Source organism: Nannobrachium achirus (assembly GCF_963921795.1).
Source record: "Nannobrachium achirus genome assembly, chromosome: 11".
Classification (NCBI taxonomy): Eukaryota; Metazoa; Chordata; class Actinopteri; order Myctophiformes; family Myctophidae; genus Nannobrachium; species Nannobrachium achirus.
The window spans coordinates 53,190,961-53,211,307 of record NC_137820.1 but is presented as its reverse complement, the minus strand read 5'-3'; the positions used below and the strand labels follow the sequence as shown (position 1 = coordinate 53,211,307).

Below are 20,347 nucleotides of genomic sequence, written 5' to 3'. Positions count from 1 at the left end.
CCTCCAGCTGCATACTTCGTCAAATCTTCTACCCCCCCCCACCCGCCCGCCCGCCCAGTCGCCCACACACATGCACACACACACACACCTTCCCTCCCCTCCTTTCCACCCCCAGGTTGGTGCGTGTCACTGGGCAGCCGTGCCCAGACAGGCCCCTCTACGTGCCTGCAGAGAACCTGCAGTCACTCTGAACCACTGGCAGTCTGTCACTGGTGCCCGCACAGGCACCTGCCCACCAGCTGCATTCTCACTGCCCTTTGACGCATCACAAAGGTCCAAAAACAAGTACTTAAGCTAATGGTCCTAATATAATGGAATCATTTCAATAACCTGTAATAACCCTCTGTGACTTTTTGATCAGTTAAATACATTTCCTTGTCTTAATTATTGGCCAAGGTTTAACTGATTAACTTATACCTCAATATATAAGCATAGATGACTCATGATTCATGAAACTGCTACACAGGACTTTGGTACTTGTTCAGTCACGAACAGCAAGTCCAGTCAATTTCAACATCCATTCTCCGCCTCGCCAGCATTATGTCAGTTCTGTCCTGTTGACATCTGCAGGAATTTATCTATTGCTTTCTGGGTCATTTCTGTGGTAAATGTCAGTGTTTATTTTCTGTATTCACATAGTTAATCATTAGTGAACTGGTGCAGTGTCTCATTTTCGAAAACACTGTCCTGCTGCCGGTGTGCGCGTGTGTGTTGGGGGTGGGGGTTGTGTGCACATCTTATCTGACCTGCTGAAGTACCGTAATAAATACAGGGAGAGAAACGTCCACGCTTGCAACCTGTCTTCCAATAACACAAACGGCCCTGCCCAGATGCTCCTCACGGAGCTATGAACGTGTAAACTTCCTCGTCTGACACGCATCCCCCTAATGAGATTACACTCTCCTCTAATATCTTCGCTGCCTCACAGCTATGCTCCTGATGGGGTTTCTTAAATGCCTTCCTCAGTACTTCAGACGCACTTGCCAATAGCACCCGGGGCCACTCATGATACACTTGTTCAGTGTCAAATCACGGAGGAGATTTGCTTTGCCGAGCTTATGAGTCAGGAGCCCCAGAGCCATCTTTCTAATCAGGAGCATGCCATTGCCTCCCACTCCTCCATTTCACCACATGGTGATATCCTGCTTTCCGCTGAGCTGAGCTGCGTGTATGCTTATCTGTCAGCCCCCCACACACTCTGAATGAAGGAACAAACGCAATCTCCCTCCTCAGCGCCCTCACCTCGACCCCCCCTGGCTCGCACACTCTCATTTCCTCGGCTGCCGCGTCCATCGTCTTTGTCATTTAAGGCAGAGTCCAGTCCCCATTGGAAGGATCATAATCGCTAAGTTCACTGGAGCAGCAAATGGCCCCCAGTTGGCCAGACGGTCATGCCTGTGGGCACAGCACCAGGAAGACAATTTCTGCCAAGTGCTCACAAAAAAAAACTTTTTTTTTCTTTTTCTTTAATCAAAGCAAATATGTAAAAGTATGCCATGCACAATGCTACTGATTGAATCATGCTCTTTGACGAAGCCAATTGCAGATGCCTATAGTGCTGCTACACTGTGCAGATAGATGAAGTGAGACCGTGGGCTGCTAAAGCTTGCAGATCCTGGTACTGATACATATAATTGAATCCACTACTTCAGCTGCTTAGCACAATGCTCTTGATTGGTCACCTGAAACCTACACTGATATACCTACTATCTCAATCAAACAATCTTTTTTTACCAGGTTTGCGAACCATGCATCTTGTATTAACACCTGCATGCACATTCACACTTAGCAATAAAGTACCTTGATGATCAAGTGCACATTGGTTGGTGGTAGCTGTTAATTGAGGGCAGTGTAATATGCAATAACTTGTTTCACCCAGATTTTCCTAGCCAGTCGCGGAATTTGAGCCCCGATGTGACTTCTCTAACCTTTACCCTTTGCTTCTAATTATTTGACCAAATGGAAGTGGACACCGAACCACTTCAGAGTATGGCCAGGATTTAGAGTAGGGATAAACCCCCCTCCATTCCTGTCAACCAGTAATCCCCACACAATGGAAATCCAAGGATTGTTCCTGACTGTGTACTCAAGTAATGGAGGGCAACCAGAGAAAGACACCCCCCACACCTCCCAAAAGTTCCCCCTCCTTGTCCGTACACTTGCATGGCTTTTATCACAGTGCTGCGCTCCCAAACAATGCACCACAAACAGGGTGGGTATCTTGTCGATCCCCAGGACACTGCACAGATTATCTCTGTAAGGGCTTTGATCTTATCACTTATTCATCAGTGATCCCAGTTTGAATCATATTATGCGGGAGAAAGACAAGCTCCCACCTGAGGGTGCTGAGTTGCATTTCTGGGAATTGAATGGTGGTGCTTTTACGGTCAAATGCCTTTATTTGGCCAGCGCATCAGTCTGTGCCAACGCCGCCTTGATTGGATTGAGACAAAGGGGAAAGAGTAAAAATGCTTTCCAACAACATCCGGAGGTTATTTTCATTTTTTATAAGAAGCCAGAATTAGCCGTTGTCATGTATACAAACCGAGGAAAATTACAGTTTCTGTTGTTTTGGAAAAATGCTAACAGACTGTTTCCATTTAACGTATGAAGCCCAGTGTTATTACAAGTTTGCATCACACACACCTTGAAACATGGAACATTGCTTGAAGTAAAATGCGGAACCGAGCCCGCATTGTGAACTCAAAACATCTTCTGTCCGGTGCATTAACAATTCTGGCTCCAGGCCTAAAGGGTTCCGAGCATAAAGGAGGCAGATGTAGTTAAATCATGTATTATTCTGACACCACCCCTGAAGATCTTGAACCACTTTAACCATTATTTTATGCTACTACTTTTAACACAGAGTGCCGCACTGCAAGCTTGTAGATCTGCTATTTTTGAAAAATCGTGAACGTTTGTGCAAGTCTATTTTTTTACCCCATTCTATAAAAGTCTTCTAAACCCTTCTTCTAAATCAGTGGTCTCAAACCTTTTCACGTCAAGGACCCCCAAAATGACATGTATTTGGCCGTGGACCCCCACCTCAAAATATGTTGTTCCAGGTAGTGGTACCACCCAGAAGCAAATATTTGAGTTGTAAATTTAAAAATATATATTCAAAGACTTGCAAAAAAAAAATCAAGATTTTTCAAAAATAGCAGATCTACAAGCTCGCAGTGGGCTGTGAGCTTGCATATCTGCTATTTTTCAATATTTAAAGCATAACATCACAATGCACAATGATGCAAATTGTTGCACTATAACATGCATCTCTCTGAGAGCCGAACAGCCTTTAAAACACAAATGGCGGCCACCTGCAAGCCCTCACGAAAACACTTTGAAATGTACTGTATACAGTAGAAATAGATTATATCTGTTTTCAAAATGAAGCCTTTATTCAGAACATTTCTGATGAGGTTTCTTTCTGTAGAGAACTTTAACCATCTCTCCATATAACTGTATCTTTGTCCCGGTCTGTTTCTGTGCATGGGGTTGCATTTTTCTTTCTTTTTCCTTTTTACATGTGCCTCTCTGCGACACTTGCTGAAACAGACAAATATAAAAAGCAATGCGGGTAAGCAATAAAAACGAACATTCTCATTGAAGAATGTTTTCCTCCTTGCACTGCTGTGTACCAGACTGCTAGGCGATGTTCTTCGTCATGCGTTGTTCACTCCTTCCCTCTCATTTACTCACTCTCTCTCTTGTTGGCACTCTCCACTTCATTTCCAAGGGCCTGGCGCAACTTCACGCTTGATATATGACTACAAATACTATACGCTATGTACCCCAGTTTGAATCAAAACCAGTGTTTAAAGAAAGGCAAAAAGACACAGTTTCTTTAAATAGAAATCGAATCATGTGGATCACGGGATCCGAATGGGAACAGGCGTGGCTCGGACTCGTCCAAATTTGGTAATGGTTTCAGCTATTAGAACCCCTTTGACTTGAATCAAGAATCAAGAAGGTTTTATTTGTCACTACTCATACTATTCAATCAAGTACAAGAAGTGAAATGCAATAATATATATATTTATTTTTTATTTTTAAAGAGTTGTTTTGGGGCTTTTTATCCTTTATTTGATAGGATAGTAGACTGACAGGAAATGGGGAGAGAGATGGGGAATGACATGTGGCAAAAGGTCGTCCGGATCGGGAATCGAACCGACGACGCCAGCTGGCATAATAGCCTAGTATGTGGTATGCGCCTTGACCACCAGGCCAGCGGGCACCCAAAATGCAATAATCTTTTTTTTTTTAAAGTTAGATATTTCAAAAAAGTATGAAATAGTGGAAAACTAGCTGGCATTATGTATAAGAAATGTGATGATTGGTCCAGGGGTTTGCAAGATTAGGCCTGGCAGACCTTTTTCTAGACAGCTTGTCTCTGAGGAGCCAATGGGGGCAGGAGGTTTAGGACATTGTCTTTAGAGACGTTACCATTGCAATAGACACTGCTTGATTGGTGCTGGATAAATACATGAGGATGAATGTTTTTCTGTACGTGTCTCCCACTGCTTCTGTATCCATGAAAAACGCATATGTATTTACAATACATTCACAGTTTGCTTGTTTTAGCTGGACAACATTAATGTCTGGCCCTGGCAGGAGGAGGAGGAGGCCTGTCATTTTAGGCCTCACTGATGATGAAGTCACTGGATAAGAATTGTTTATCCATCTTTGGGAGATATTGAGGGACATTAGAGTTGTTGTTTTACAATATGCTTATTATTTCATTCTGTTGTATAACATTCAAGAAAGTATTGTGCGCAGTACTAATGCGGGACAGATGCAGGATAAATCCATGAAGGGCCACTTGGCCATGTCTACCAGAGCTGCAACTCAGAGGAGAAGGCCTATTTTGTTCGGGCCTTGTGTTGACCTTCCACTGATAAGCTACCTCTGGACCTCATTGCTGAAAACACAAGTGAAACACAGAACATGGCACTACTTACAACCCCGGGTTATCTGGCTGCGCTTCAACGAATTGCCATTGGACTGCAGCTCTCAACCGCTGATTCCATATACCTGGACTCACATGTACTAAGCACTGCATCAGTGTTTCATTATGTATTCAATCTGTCTCCTTGCTACGAACCACCTCTCAAATCCCTGAGAAATTAGAACCAGAGAGAGGGAGAGACAGTCGTGGCCATAAAGGCACCATGCTCTGCATGGTAGCGCGATAGCCCCGAGGAGATGTTTTCAACCTTTTTCCTTTTTTTTTTCGCGCACCGTGAAGTCTTCACTGTGAAGATTCTGCCAAGTGTCTGCGCCGCATGGATGGAACTGATTATTCCAGACTACTAAGAAGTAGGAATTCTAGAAAACAGGTTTTGGCAGAATAACTCACGTCGGTTTAGATCTTTTTAAGAGTTCACGGTCCCTTTGCGATTGTGCATTATGTATTCCCGAATAGAACTCAACCTCTGCCTTTTCAGGGTAAAGAGCAAATTAGCGTTGAAATTTCCGAGTGAAGTTGCTCTAGCGGTGCATGGCAGAACGGTCCCCGCTCCCCACCCCTGCCACCCCATTCCCTTATCTGCCTGCAGTAATCAATAAGGGAGTTCCATGCGAATGCTAAAAATGGCATGCAAGAAAATGATGATTGTTGCCCCTGCGTGGCAACCGGCAGTGCAAAAGTTTCATGTGTTTCTCTAATTAAAAGCACATGTAAGGCTAGCAGCTGCCACATTAAAAAACGCTGGATGGTCCTTACTGTCACTTAAAGGAAGGATCCCAAGTCTTGAAGATATTTTTGGCGTAGTAGAATTTTTGTCTTTTCTATGTTATTAGTGGCTGAAGACTGAAAAACAATACTAGTGTTATGATGTTTTTACTGCCCTGAAAAGGATCTGATGTCATAACACATTTAATGCTGTCACAATACATCTATACTGCTAATTCTGCCCTTTTTTGAAAAGGCTTGGACTGGATGCATATATGCATAATATATAAGCGTATATGAATTGAAGTGGGCATAGTTGCATACAGTAATATTGTCATTGATGTGGTTGCATAATAATGACTACTTAAACAAGTCTGGGAAATGTATTCAGGAATCCTCTTGAAACGTCTCCAAGCACGGGTGACATTTGTTGTCAACAGCTGTGTATCTGTAAATATGAGAGTATGTGTTAAACCGCGGATCAATCTGTTGAGACCTTTTGATCTATGAGCTGTGACAGTAGCTGAATCTGTTTGCCAGACTGAGGAGGAGTGAAATTTACAGTACAGAGCTGGAATTCCCATTTGAAAAAAATGTGGCATCACCATTTTAGACGGATGTGAATGAATCACAATCAGGGACGTGCTGGCCATTGGGAAAAGCGGGAAAACTCCCGAACGGCCGGTTCATTCCTGGCCTGTCCAGGCTGGCTATTAGGCCAAAATGGCCTTCGTTCCATTTTGGGGGCTGGGCGGCCAACAAAGTAAATCGTCACTGTCAGGCAGAAACCTCGTATCTCCAAGTTTCAAATTTATAATTTACTTCGCAAAGCAAAGCCCTGCTTCATCATACAAGGCCGTTGCACAAAAGTAGTGAAAACAGCAGATCTACAAGCACACAACGCCTCGCAGCGCGAGGCGTTGTGAGCTTGTAGATCGGCTGTTTTCACTAGTTTAAATCCTTTTTAAAATTATAAATACAAAACAAACGGTTTTGGACATATAAGGTTTCCACCCGATAACGACGAAAAAAGAAAAAATGAGGGCCTCTGCAACTCTTTTTCCCGGACTGAATCAGGGGCCCAGCACGTCCCTGATCACAATCTTCTTTAGCAAAAGCAGAAATGCTGTCCCAAAACACTGTGCTGGGCATTACGTCTTGCCTTTTCCTCATCTGAAGGCACATAAACTCAAGAGTCTGCAAAAGTACAAGGAAGGCGAGAAAAACATTGACGCATGAGTCTTCGTGCCAAGTCCAATGAGTAGTCCTGATGACAAGTCACTCTTTAGCTGAGTCGTAAAAGATGACATTTTGTTCTCCTGTGTGAGCAGAAGAGATGTGAGGGTGGTGTCTCATCGGTCACTCAGCCAGCTTTCATATAGTTAATGTGATTTAGCGGCGCTGGGCTCCCCGGGAGGCGCAGGAGGAGATGCATTGTTCCTCAGCAGAGAAGGCCCCAGAGGGCCACAAAACCCCTGTGATGACAGATCACTTTAACTCTTCAAGTGAACCACATAGTGCTGTAGGAGCTGTGGTGTGTGTGTCTGTCCATCCATGCCCGCGTGCGTGCGTGCGTGCGTGCGTGCGTGCGTGCGTGCGTGCGTGCGTGCGTGCGTGCGTGCGTGCGTGCGTGCGTGCGTGCGTGTGTGTGTGTGTGTGTGTACCAGGCAAGTGCACACATACTGACCTCCAAGCACACAACGCCTCGCGCTGCGACGCGTTGTGAGCTTGGAGGTCAGCTATTTTCAATATTTCCACTAAAAGGCCCTTTTAGAAATCTCAGCCCCTGCCTCTCCAACATTCTCTGCACGTCCCTGGTGTGCACATAAAGGGTGTGAAGGAAAGAGAGCAGCGGCTGGAGGGGCTAAAGAGAAGAATTGTGGGATACAGGGACACAGAAGGAAGATGAAACGGTGGGGCGGGGGTGAGTGAGCACATTTCAGCGGAGGAGCAGAGGCTGTAGCAGTGGGGAGTGCAGGTAGGGATGGGACGATATGAACATTTCATATCAAGATTATTGTGACCAAAGAAATCGCGATTTACGATATCGCAATAATCAAAATATTCCCAACATCCATTATCCTGGGGCGGAACATTTTGCCAAAAAATAGCAGATATACAAGCTTGTGAGGCATTGTGAGCTTGTAGATCGGCTATTTTTTGGCAAAGAGATTGGGAGAGTGAAAAAAAGACTGTATCAAGTATGTATATTATAAGTACGTTTTACCAATAGAGGGTTTAAGTGGTACCGGATAATATGCAGCTCGGCAAATAAAAGGTGAATTGATCCCAGCGCATGACGACGGAGGACGATTTCACGGAAAATTAAATGTCCACGATACGATTATCGCGAGTGTCTTTTTATCACGATAAGCGATAATATCGCTTATCGTCCCATCCCTAAGTGCAGGAGTGCAGGGAGGAAGTACAGCACACCGGAGGAGAGGGGAGGGGGAAGCGGACCCAGAAGAGCGCTGTAAGGGGCCTCCGTGTAACAGGTGTTCCTAGATGCCTTCACTCACAGAGCGGACACGGTGGCGGGAAGGACAGGGGAGAATATTGTTCTGAGTGGATGCCTGTGGAACCTGTTTATGTGTGAGGCTGTTCTCCGTTCCGTGCCCCGGGCTCACCTCACGGGGCCCCCGGATCATAAACTTAAGCCTGAGGTTTTTTCTCTCTCTGGGCAGGCATCCTGTGAGCCAGGGGCGTCACGAGGGGGGGGGAAAGTGGGACTGAGTTATGAGGGCCCAAGGTGGAGGGGCCTTAATTATTTTATACCTTAGCTATTGAAAAATAGCAGATCTACAGGCTCACAGTGCAGCACCGAGTGCTGCGCTGCGACCTTGTAGATCTGCTATTTTTGAAAAGTCGTGAAGTTGTGTGCAAATCTTTGAATATATGTATTTTCTAAGCGAACATTTGTAACTCAAGCTTCTGGGGGGTCCCTGGAAATAACTATTTTGAGATGGGGGTCCGTGGCCAAATACATATCATTTTGGGGGTCCTTCACATGAAAAGGTTTGAGCACCACTGTCATAGAAACATAGCGTTTTTCAAAAAACCTTAGAAGGATTTTACTTTTTCACCATTTTTCAAAAATAGCAGATCTACAATCTCCGCGCTGTGAGCTTGTATATCTGCTATTTTTCAATAGTTAAAGCACAAAATGATGCGTTCCCAGTTCCCCCTATGAAGAACATTCATGCAGCGAATCCTGGCTTGTACCCAGGGCCCAGAATTTGGTGCGACACCCCTGCCTGTGTGAGCCAAGTGCAAGGACGGGCCTGCTGTGGCTGGGAGCGCCAGGTCCCTAATCTGCACTCATTGTCAGCTTCCGCAATTATGTTAACCGTCCACAACACCATGACATGTCATACATGCAGTGCACACTCACACACAAGCACATGTGTGTGTGTGTGTACATAAACAAGCATAAAGCCATGCCTAGATATACACTTGCACTGAAGAACCCCCCACCACACACACACACACACACACACACACACACGCACACACACACACACGCACACGCACAACCACGGGGAGTTAGGTTGCATCAAAACGTACCACAACAATAACCCAGACACACTCGCGGGGCCATGTGCGCACCGCAACATTCCACTGCATTCTACTTTCTGTAAAAACGCATTTCCACACACCCCCGGACAACCCAATCGCTCGGCTGTCCAGGGTGCACACAGTTGCCTGGGCAACTGGGGGGTCAAAGGGCTGTTATTCTAGTGAAAGGTCCAAGTGACTGTGTGCGTGTGTGCGTGCGTGCGTGCGTGCGTGCGTGCGTATGCACGGGTCCAGATCTGTGTATTTTTGAGAAGGAGTGAATGTGTCATTATCTTTTTTTAAGATTTGTTTTTGGTCTTTTTATGCCTTTATTTGATAGGACAGTAGACTGACAGGAAACGGGGAGAAAGACAGGGAATGACATGTGGCAAAGGTCATCCGGATCAGGAATCGAACCGGCGACGCCAGCAGGCATCATAGCTTAGTATGTGGTATGCGCTTTGACCACTAGGCCAGCGGGCGCCCCGTGTCATTATCTTCTGAGCATACACCAGTCTGCGTATATTTTTGTTTGTTAGTGTAACCGATGGTCACTGAGGGAGAGAACCTCAAATCCAGCGCATGCCCTGGCCTGTAATGAACCTCCAACCTGCTCAACATCACTGTCTGTGCAGAGTTTGCAGACGGCCACAGCAGTTGATTGTGCCGTCCAGTCGTCCCAGCAAGCAAAGCAAAGCATTCGATTCAAATTGCACGTTCTATAGCCTACTGTGTGCACATGCAGTATTCATTTAAAGTGCACGTTCAACAAAGGAGTGAGTTTGCTGCAGGCGGCTAAACCATGTTGTTTATAATAGTGTCTTTGTCCCCCGAGCATCAGCAAACCTGATGCTATTTCTACTCTATGTATCAGGGAGAGTGTTATCCTGTTGCTTTGGTCTTTCCTTACCTGTGTTTTACACAATAAGCTAATTGAATATGTAGTGTGTTGTCCTTGTCCTCTGGGCATCAGCAACTGTATTCTTCTATTATGGACGCATAAAGTTTCTCACCTCACATGTTGCTATGTCTTACTCTGTGAGTAACTGAGCCCACGGTTTATAACCCAGGCATTACTATGTCTGCTCAAACGGGGGCCCTGGAGGGGGTCACAGCGAGAGTATGAAAGCGACATTAGGCCACGGAGGATCCTCTTTCACACCCCTCTTGACTTTGCCAAGGAACGCCACAGGGCGCGGCACTCCACAACACCGGAGCGCTGCAGAGAAACCCTATCGTTGGCCCGTTGTGTTGGGGACAATGACTCCTGGTTAAGTGTGGGGCAAAAGGTGTACGGTGTCTCACGTATCTGCCCTCCGGCATGTCTTCCGCGGCAGAAAAACACATTGATTAAAAAGAAGGTGCTGTGAGAGATGTAGAACATCAGGAACACTTGCCAACACCCATACATCTTCAAAAAGAAACATGGGATTGTTTGCCTTAAACTTAAGTGAACTTGAGTGAACTTCAGCTGGAATCTTTTGAAGAAAGAGATTATGGTTTTTACGTTGTTATTGGAGATTCGTAGTCTCAATACTTTGCCTCTGATTATTGTGCTATTGGTTGTTTTTAATGTTTCGAGGAGCTGCAGTATCATTCTATGGTTGCACTTGTTGCAAATCACCCAGGGGAAGAGCATCAGCCAATAGCTGGAAAGGAAGAATTCATGCTTTTAGCCATACTTTCACAGTCTGTCCTCAGAGGAGAGCTTGCCTCCGTGGCAGTGTGACGTTCTCTGACTCCTTGCCAAGGGAAAGCCAAGGATAATAAGCGGCAGAGCTTCAAACGAAGCCTGTCAAAACAGCCCTTCCACCGTCCAATTTCGCTCCCTTGATCCTCAGAAATACCTTTGCAGAGGACGGAGGAATGCCCCCTCAAGTCCTTTCCTCGCTGCGTCCAATCGCCCCAGCTCTGGTCTTACACACACCCTGAAAAACCCTGATTGTTTTCTCTAAAAATAATTATCCCTGGTGTTTTTTCGGGCTGCGTGGACGTAATCTGCGCAGCGTCTTGTGGCGATGACGTCTCTATCTCTCGCAGAGTTGTGAGAGGGGCCCAGGCCGTTTGGCAGATTCCCATGCTTTTCATATGTGCTTGGCTGAGCTGAACGTGCAGACAGAGAGAGTTATGATGGATCGCATTTGGCCACGGATCCTGGACAGAAGTAGACAATGTAGACGTAGACACAGAGAGAGAGTGAAACGTGTACACACGCACACTAACACACACGCACACACACACACGCACACGTGCGCGCTGACAGCATGACACACATCAAAGACTGCCTGTCCATCATGTTCAGGACGGGGGGCTGCACTCTTCGGCCCCCTCCAGCTCTCTGTCGCTCCCTCACATCTTATCTCCTCTTCTCTCTAATCATGCACTTTTCAAAAAATTTGATCCAAGTCCAAATACAACTCAGACAGAAGCTCTTATTCATTATCCAGTTTGCACCACTACTTCCCTCAAGCCCTCTCCATGCAAACTCTCTCTCTCTCTCTCTCTCTCTCTCTCTCTCTCTCTGACGCACGCACGCGCGCGCACGCACGCACACACACACACACACACCCCAACTCTAAAACGTCCGGAGCAAATAGGTTCAGGAGGACACATGAGCTGGCTGTACCGCGTTACAGCTGTGCACTTGGCGTCTAAACTATCAACTTTCACTGGCTGCTCCAAATCTTTCGTATTTGCCTAGGGTTAACAGCGCGCCGGTGTCTCTCTATCGATAGCCACCGTCCGTCACTCTGCAGCCTTGAAGCAATCTAATCTAAGCGAGCTGCGACGTATAATGTCTGAGCTTTGAAGTGGTGCTGATAATTGTTAACTGGCCCAGGTGTCCCCCTGGCTCTCCTCCCTTTTGTGCAGTCCTGTTGGTTTGTGTTCTGTAACCAGGGGTGTCGCACCAAATTCTGGGCCCTGGGTACAAGGATTCACTCACAATTTGTGCTTTGAATATTTCAAATCGTTCCAAGGTATTTTGAAAAACCTGTGTTTCTTTGTCAGTGGTGCTCAAACTTTTTCATGTGAAGGACCCCATAAAATGATATGTATTTGGCCACGGACCATCTCAAAATATTTAGTTCCAGGGACCCCCCAGAAGCAAATATTTGAGTTACAAATGTTCGCTTAAAAAATACAAAGATTTGCACACATTTTCACGACTTTTCAAAAATAGCAGATATACAAGCTCGCTGTGAGCTTGTATATCTCCTATTTTTCAATAGCTAACGTATAAAATAATTAAGCCCCCTCCACCTTGGGCCCTGGTAACTCAGTCCCACTCCCCCCCCCCTTGTGACGCCCCTGGGTTTGTGTTCTGTAACGATACTGGACCCAAGAAAAGTAAAAAGAAAAAGTAAACCCTCTCATCTGATTTATTGCTGCTCCATTGTTCTTCTCAACTTCAAAGCTTGCCTTACCAACCAAGCGCTGAAAACGATGCAGCAAGTTGGACTGGGATCACAAACACGATACCCGTAGCCGTTCTCCGTTCTTCTGCTTCAGGTGATGGCAGAAAGATTGGCTGTTTTTTGGAATTAAATAATAAAACTCACGCCCAGGAAAGCTGCAGGTCGACGATCAAAACAATATGAGATATGAGAAAATGAAGACCATACACTTTCTCTCGTCCCAATATCTCGAACAGATGCTTATCAAAATAATCCCCCATACCAAGTAGGGCTGTCACGATTATGACATTTTACATGACGATTAATTTTCTCTGAAATAATTGGCGATTAACGATTTAATTGTGTTTTTGTCGTTGACAATTACATTTCTGTTTGGCTTTTAGGCTTTGAAGTTTGATGGTAGATATGACACATAAGCTAAATATACAAAGAAATTACTTGACATATTTGACAACTTTATACTTCAAAAAAGAACATTGATAGTGGAAATAGCCAATCTACAAGCTCACAACGCGTCGCGAGCACTATTGTTGACATGGAAACGATTATGACAATTATGAAAAATAATCACGATTATGTCAAATAATCACGATTAGACGATTATGTAATAATTGTGACAGCCCTACCCCCATACCAAGCTGACATCCTGTATAAATGATATTGATGTTCATCCTCATACGAACACAATAACGTCCCCCCCCCCCCCTGGCCATCATAATCAGCAGCGTGGAGACTCCATCCCAGGCTGTATAAAGAGGAGGTCAGCAGCCATTAGAGCTAGGAAAACATCAGTGATCTTGGTCCTGGTCAAGCATGCAGGTCAAGGACCTTAAGGGCTCAGGGAGCCCCCACAAACCACCCACCACCCGCTGGCTCATCAATAATTAATGAAACCTGAGGCTGGGACAGCAGGCCGTGACTAAACACACACACAACTGAAACAGAGAGGGGTCAAAGCTGGGCAGGAGCTGTGTGTGTGTGCGTGCGTGCGTGCGTGCGTGCGTGCGTGCGTGTGTGTGTGTGTGTGCGTGCAAGCATGTGTGCGTGCAAGCATGCAAGCATGTGTGTGTGTGCGTGCAAGCATGTGTGTATGTGTGCGTGCAAGCATGTTTGTGTAATGGTGGACAGTAACAAAGTACATTTACTTGAGTTCTGTACTTTTCTGTAATTCTTTTGGAATATCTGTATTTACTTGAGTATTTGTGTTTTTCACTCCACTACATTTCAAAGACAAATATTGAACTATTGACTTCACTTACAGTACAGTACTTTCCAAAAATAGTGAAAAAAGTTCTGCTATTTTCACTATTTTTGGAGATCTTTGAAAATGACAGAAATGTTGATATCTTTGTCTGAATTTGTCTGGAAAATGTCAAAACTTTATTTTACAGCGATGTGTTGATATTAAAACGAAAAATGTAAAAGTATTCTTTAAAGCATGCAATTTCTGAATAAGTATCTTTAAAGGCAAGTCTGGAGTAATTGCTTTAACTGAAGTACAAATTTGACTGCGCAACGGCCACCTGTTGTAGTTGTGTAATACTGGACCAGGAGTATACTTGGACTAAAGCAGAGGCCTTCAACGTTTTCAGGCCAAGGACCCCTTAGTCGAGAGAGAGATGAAGCAGGGACCCCCACAACCCATAGATATCATATAGTTTCATCGTTTGACGGCACAATCATCATTGTATTTTGGATATTTTCAGATATTTAATCACTTGAACCGTCAATACTTCATACTTTGACCTTTCACTCTGTACTTAGTCTGCTCTTTTTCTCCTCTACACCAAACCTTTTTGCAGAAAAAATATTTAGACAAAATACTTTCGCCAAAGTATTTTGGCTAAGGTTTTCAGAATATGGGCAGTGGGCACAAGGGTTCAAGTGGTTAAAGGAGGAAAACAAAAGCTTCTATCACACAAAGATTTGGAGGACCCCCTGGAGTAACTCTGAGGACACCCTAGGGGTCCCGGACCCCCTGTTGAAGACCCTTGGACTAAAGTACTGAGGTTGAGTACTTGGTCCACCACTGTGAGTGTACAGGCGGGTGTGTGTTTATACTGTTGATCTCTACGGTCTGCTCCGGAGCAGCACTGCTTGGTCCAGACTCTAGAGTTTCACTGTACGCTCCATGAGACCCAGACACAACAACCTGTGCAAGCCAGCCATCTTATAATTCCACTAGTTACGGTTGAGAAAGTGAAAGCACCTCAGCATGATTCTAAAACCAAACAAGAAGAGAGGAGGTAGGGGGCAAACCCAATAGAGCAAGGGTCTTCAACAGGGGGTCCTGGGCCCCTAGGGTGTCCTCTGAGTTACTACAGGGGGGCCGCCAAAAGCTTGTAGATCGGCTATTTTTGGCAAATAGGTTTGGTGTCAAGGTTAATGTGTTTTTTCAGACATTTAACCACTTAACACAAATCCAACATATACTGATGACAGTGGCAAACAAGTCTATGAATCCATCTATGAAATCTGTGAAAATCTCCTACGCAATTTTATACAATATGTGTGTGTGTGGGGGGGGGGGGGGGTCCCTACTATATCTCTCTCTCGACTAAGGGGTCCCTGGCCTGAACACTTTGAAGATCCCTGCAACAGAGAAAAGAAGAGTGGGTCATACTCCCCCTGTGATATGAAACATACTCTGCATACAGTTTGATTTGACTTGACATGACTTCAATTATAAAGGACAAAAGTGAAGGGGAGGGGGTAGTGTTCCTCACTGGTTCCCATGAATTCCTGCTGTCTGTGAGTCTCCATTCCGTTGCGTGCCTGCCTGTATGGACCAGACCATGCTCACTGAGCCCTCCATTAGGAGCAGGCTCTTAACTATACTCTCAGGGGACCAGATATGAAAGAGGAGAGACCAGTGTGATACCTCGTCTGGTTTCAGTCTCTTCAGCCTTTCTGATTTTCTAATCTCAATAAATAGCTACAGCATCTCCTGCTGTAATAAGTTATAGCTAGCTGACGTTCCCTCTGTTTTGTTATTCTTAAGAACATACTTTTGCTTACTTGGAAGTAAACCTTTTGTACCGGTAAGTGCCCTAGAAGAGCAGTAAACCTTTTAGCTCAAGACCCAAAAGTTTGCCTGGGACCCAAGCTATAGTGAAAATAGCAGATCTGTCAAGCACACAGCTTCGCGCCGCGTTGTGAGCTTGTAGATCGCGGATATTTTCACTTCTTAATAATTATAATTTTTAATTTATGGCATGTCTTAGATCAGGGGTCTTCAACGTTTTCAGGCCAAGGACCCCTTAGTTGAGAGCGAGAGACGAAGCAGGGACCCCCTCAACCTTTTCATAGATTTCATATAGTTTCATTGTTTGACAGCACAATCATCAGTGTATTTTGGATTCATGTCAATTTGTGTTTTCAGATATTTAACCACTTGAGCTGCCATTACCTAATAAACTTGACCTTTTACTCTGTACTTAGTCTGCTCTTTTTCCCCTCTACACCAAACCTCTTTGCCGAAAATAGCCGATCTACAAGCTCACAACGCCTCGCTGTGTGAGGCGTTGTGAGCTTGTAGATTTGCCATTTTCGGCTACAGTTCTCAGAATATGGACACTAGGGTTCAAGTTGTTAATATAGAAAGGATTGGAAGATTTGGAGGACCCCCTGTAGTAACTCTGAGGACCCCCCTAGGGGTCCCGGACCCCCTGTTGAAGACCCCTGTCTTAGATGTGTTTGTTTGTTTGTTTTAAAATGTATACAAATGTATGTGTCTGATGTCATGTGGTATATCGTATCATTTCTGGAGCTGGATGAGCAACCTTTCTTCATCTCATACCATCCTACCTCCTCCACAGAGCTCCTCAGATGACTGCGGCCTGCATGAGGGGACGCGCGAGGGCAAGGAGGGAGAGTACCGGTTGGAGGTGACCCAGTTCGTCCAGAGGCTGGAGTACTGGTACAAGGAGCTGAGCAACACCCTGGTCACCTCCATCACCGTGGCCCCGGTCCATGGCCGCACCGTGGCCTACCTGGGCACCGCAGATGGACGACACATTCAGGTCAGTGAGAGGCTTCAGTCAGGCTTCATTTGTTAGTGAGTGGGCTGCTTAGTACAGTGGTTCTCAACCTGTGGGTCCCCAAATTATTTTGGGGGGTCCTCAGATGATTAACTTAATGTGCAACATTGTTTTCTCACTCAACTGCAAGCAAACCAACATAAAGTTTAAGTGTATAGAGTGTAGTATGCACATTTATAAAGTGACAATTTAAGTACTTTTCAGTACCTCTAAAATGACAGAAATTGTGAAATGTGTCGATCTACATGCTCACACTATTTTCACAATAGAACCGTGTTATACAAAATGTAATGCCTCAACTCTTAGTGCTCATCAGGGTGAGGGGGGGGGGGGTCCCCAGTTCAAATTATGATTATTTTGGGGGTTGCGGCCTGAAAAGGTTGAGAACCACTGGCTTAGTAGGTACCGTAGGTATGTAGGTAGGGAGGTGCAGTAGGTGGGTAGATTGATTGATTGATTGATTGATTGATTGATTGATTGATTGAGAAAACTATGGGAGTAGTGTGCCAAACTTTTGGTTGTCTATTTTCGCATCTTCCCATTAAAGTCGAAGGGGAAATTGAATTCACTAATACATTAATATAAATTAAACTATTCATGGCATCTCTTAACGAAATGGGAGCTCACCATTACCGATGAAGCCGGTCAATTCGACAAATAATTGTCCATAGCAAAATGTTCCTTTGAAACAAACTCTTAACCCTGCAAGACCTGAATTAATTTCTACTGGCCAAAACAAATAAAAAAAAATCCGATGGTGTTGTACGAGTCCTAATCACAGGAAAATGTAATGTTAAAAAATGTATAATGTTTATAATCATAAATCATGCTCTAATTTGCATTTTGGGGATATTTTTCACAATAATTAATAACATATGTACATGTTCTAGACATTCTAATGATCACAAAAAATAATAAAAATTATTTAAAAAATGTTGCCAAAAAGCAACGCTGGGCCTTGCAGGGTTAATGGAGCTTGTCAGAGATCAGAGAATAAAATTAACTGAAAACAGTCCGTGGCAAATGCAGAAATCTCTTAACAGAGCTTGTCAGGGTATCCACTGAATGTTTGTGGAAAACAACTTTTCCTAAAATGCGGACAGGAACCCAGGCACCTTCATTTGCATGGGAAATAGCTGCAGTTAGGCATGAACCGACGTCTCCAACCCTGCTGCGGCCGCCGTGGTTTCCCTCACTCACTGTGTATGGAAATGGGAGGCAGGAAGTTGGTAGGTGAGCAGTGAAAATGCCTGTATCTGCAGATAGGAGAAGGGTCGGTCACAGGTGCTCCCTGACATGGGAGGGAGGGGAGAGGGGGGACACGTGGGGGGTATCGGGGCTGTTCATGTTTGCACAATCTCCAACCTTTGACCCCCAAAGGCAAGCCTCGAAAAAAGAACCCACAGTGTTCCGCTCTGCTGTCTGGGTAAACAGGGTGGGTTTTGCCTATCAATGAATGTACACAGCAGCTATACGGGCTCCACCTTCCCTGCTCTATGTTGGTACATAATGTGCACCTCCAAGCCCCCGATAATGGTCCAACGCACCTGGCTTTTTCATCAGAGAGGATTATGGTCCTGGGAGATTGCTTTAAGTCAGTTGGGACAGTGGTAGGAGGGCTCTTCCCACTGGAGCCCCTTTCAGAACAAGCATTTCTCTCGGATTTAAATGTAAATGTTGAATGCTATTTTAGGGCTTTCGGTTGTCTATTGTGGGAATCAAAGCTTTGTGAAGCTATGTGTCCTTCCAGGACACAGCAGGGCCATCTCTCCGACCACAAGAGAGAAGAAACACAGAAGCAAAATTCCCTCTGAATTCCAGTGAATCAAAAACTTCAGCTCGCAGCTTGTTTTCGAAACACAATAAGAAGACAGCACATGGAAAAAATGTGGGGAGAGACATGGAAAAAAGGGCGACAGCTGCACGGAAGGGCTTGGTGTTGGGGGGGGGGGGGGGGTCGGCGGGGCTGGGAGCACGGCGGGTCGAAGGGGCTTACAAGCCCAACAGCACGGTTAATGGTGAACGGCGGGCATCGATGACACGTTCTCTCACACGGCGTTTCGCTGGCCGAGCCCCTGCAGCTGTTGCCCCGCATTCTTTTTTTCTTCTTTTTTTTTTTGCCTTCCTTGTTTTTTTGTAGTTGGTTGAATTTGGGAGGTGATTGTCTCCGTGACGAGGGCCTGGCTGGAAGGGCTTGAATGTCCTGACTCAGAGGAATGGCCTGGTGGATGTGGGCTTCTTTGGTATGAGAGATACAGTAGAGACAGAGAGAGAGGATTCAGAGAATACCCAATTAAAAAGATAATATGTTTATCTTAACAATAGAGCAGTGGGCTCCCAAGTGGGGTCCCCAAATTATTTTTTTGGGGTCCCCAGATGATTAGCTTGATGTCATTTATTTTTCTCACTCAACGACAAACAAACCAACACACAGTATAAGTGTATACAGGGTATCTGCACATTTATAAAGTGACAATTTAAGGACTTTCAAGACCAAACTGGCCAAACTGTCAAATATTAAGTAAGCAAGAGGCGAACATTGTGAAAATAGCCGGTCTACATGCTCACAACGCCTCTCAGCATGAGGTGTAGCATGTAGATCTGCTATTTTCACAATATTTATCTGTGGAACCGCGTCACATTAAATGTTATACCTACAATTACAAGTGCTTGTCAGGGTGGGGGTCCCCAGTTATTAAATGTGTTTATTTTGGGGGTCACGGCATAAAAAGGTTTGTGCGTGCGTGGGTGCGTGCGTGCGTGCGAGTGAGCGCACACATGGGCACAGGTGTGACAGGGACCCAAATAAAAGGAATAAACAGTCTTCAGGACCTTTAAAGTACAGGAAAGAAATGAGCCATGACCGAGGGAGGAGGAAGAGAACGTAGAGGACTGAAAGGAAGTGAAGGACGTGGGAGTAAAAGGTTTTGTAAAGTCTGAACACTGAATGAAACCAACAGGGTCATCGGGTGTCAAAGGTCAAATAGGTGAAACAGTGGTGCTGCACAATTGCTCATTACTACTCTTCAACAGGGGATCCGGGATCCCTAGAGGGTCCTCAGTGTTACTACAGGGGGGCCGCCAAATCTTTGTGTAATAGGATCATGTTTTTTACATTAATAATTTGATCATCCCTATATTTTTAGTGGAACATTAGCCAAAACATAGCCGATCTAGCTTGTAGATAGGCATTTTTTTGGCACAGAGGATTGGTGTAGAGGGAAAAGAAAAGCAGACTAGAAAGTATTGACAGTTCAAGTGGTTAAATGTATGAAAATACACATTAATCCAACCTACACTGACGATACTGTGCTGTGTCAAAAGTCTAAGCTGTATAAGAAATCTTATGTGCTATCTTATGATCAATCTTATGCGCTATGTAGTGGGGGTCCCTGCTTCATCTCTCTCTTTCAACTAAGGGGTCCTTGGCCTGAAAAACGTTGAAGACCACTGCTATAACTTCATCTTCACAAACAAAACACAACACTTCAGTTCACCCGCTGCCACAGTGCCACCGATGGAAGAATGCTAAGCATGAAGAAGACAAGAAGAAATGCTAGGACAGAAAAAGAAAGAGAGAGCTGTGTGTCGTCAAGGCGCATCCATTCCAACGCAGGACGTGCTTCCCTCTGCATTCAGCAGGATCGCTGCGCGAATAAAAC

General features: G+C 45.0%; 1 protein-coding gene across 1 annotated transcript in view; it reads left to right on the top strand.

Moving 5' to 3' along the window:
* The window catches only part of met (MET proto-oncogene, receptor tyrosine kinase), a 101,808-nt gene that overhangs the window by 10,708 nt on the left and 70,753 nt on the right, over positions 1 to 20,347 (top strand). Inside the window, exon 3 of the mRNA XM_080737408.1 lies at positions 16,464 to 16,667. Within this exon, the coding sequence (XP_080593534.1) occupies positions 16,464 to 16,667 (204 nt within the window). The remainder of the gene's footprint in view (positions 1 to 16,463; positions 16,668 to 20,347) is intronic.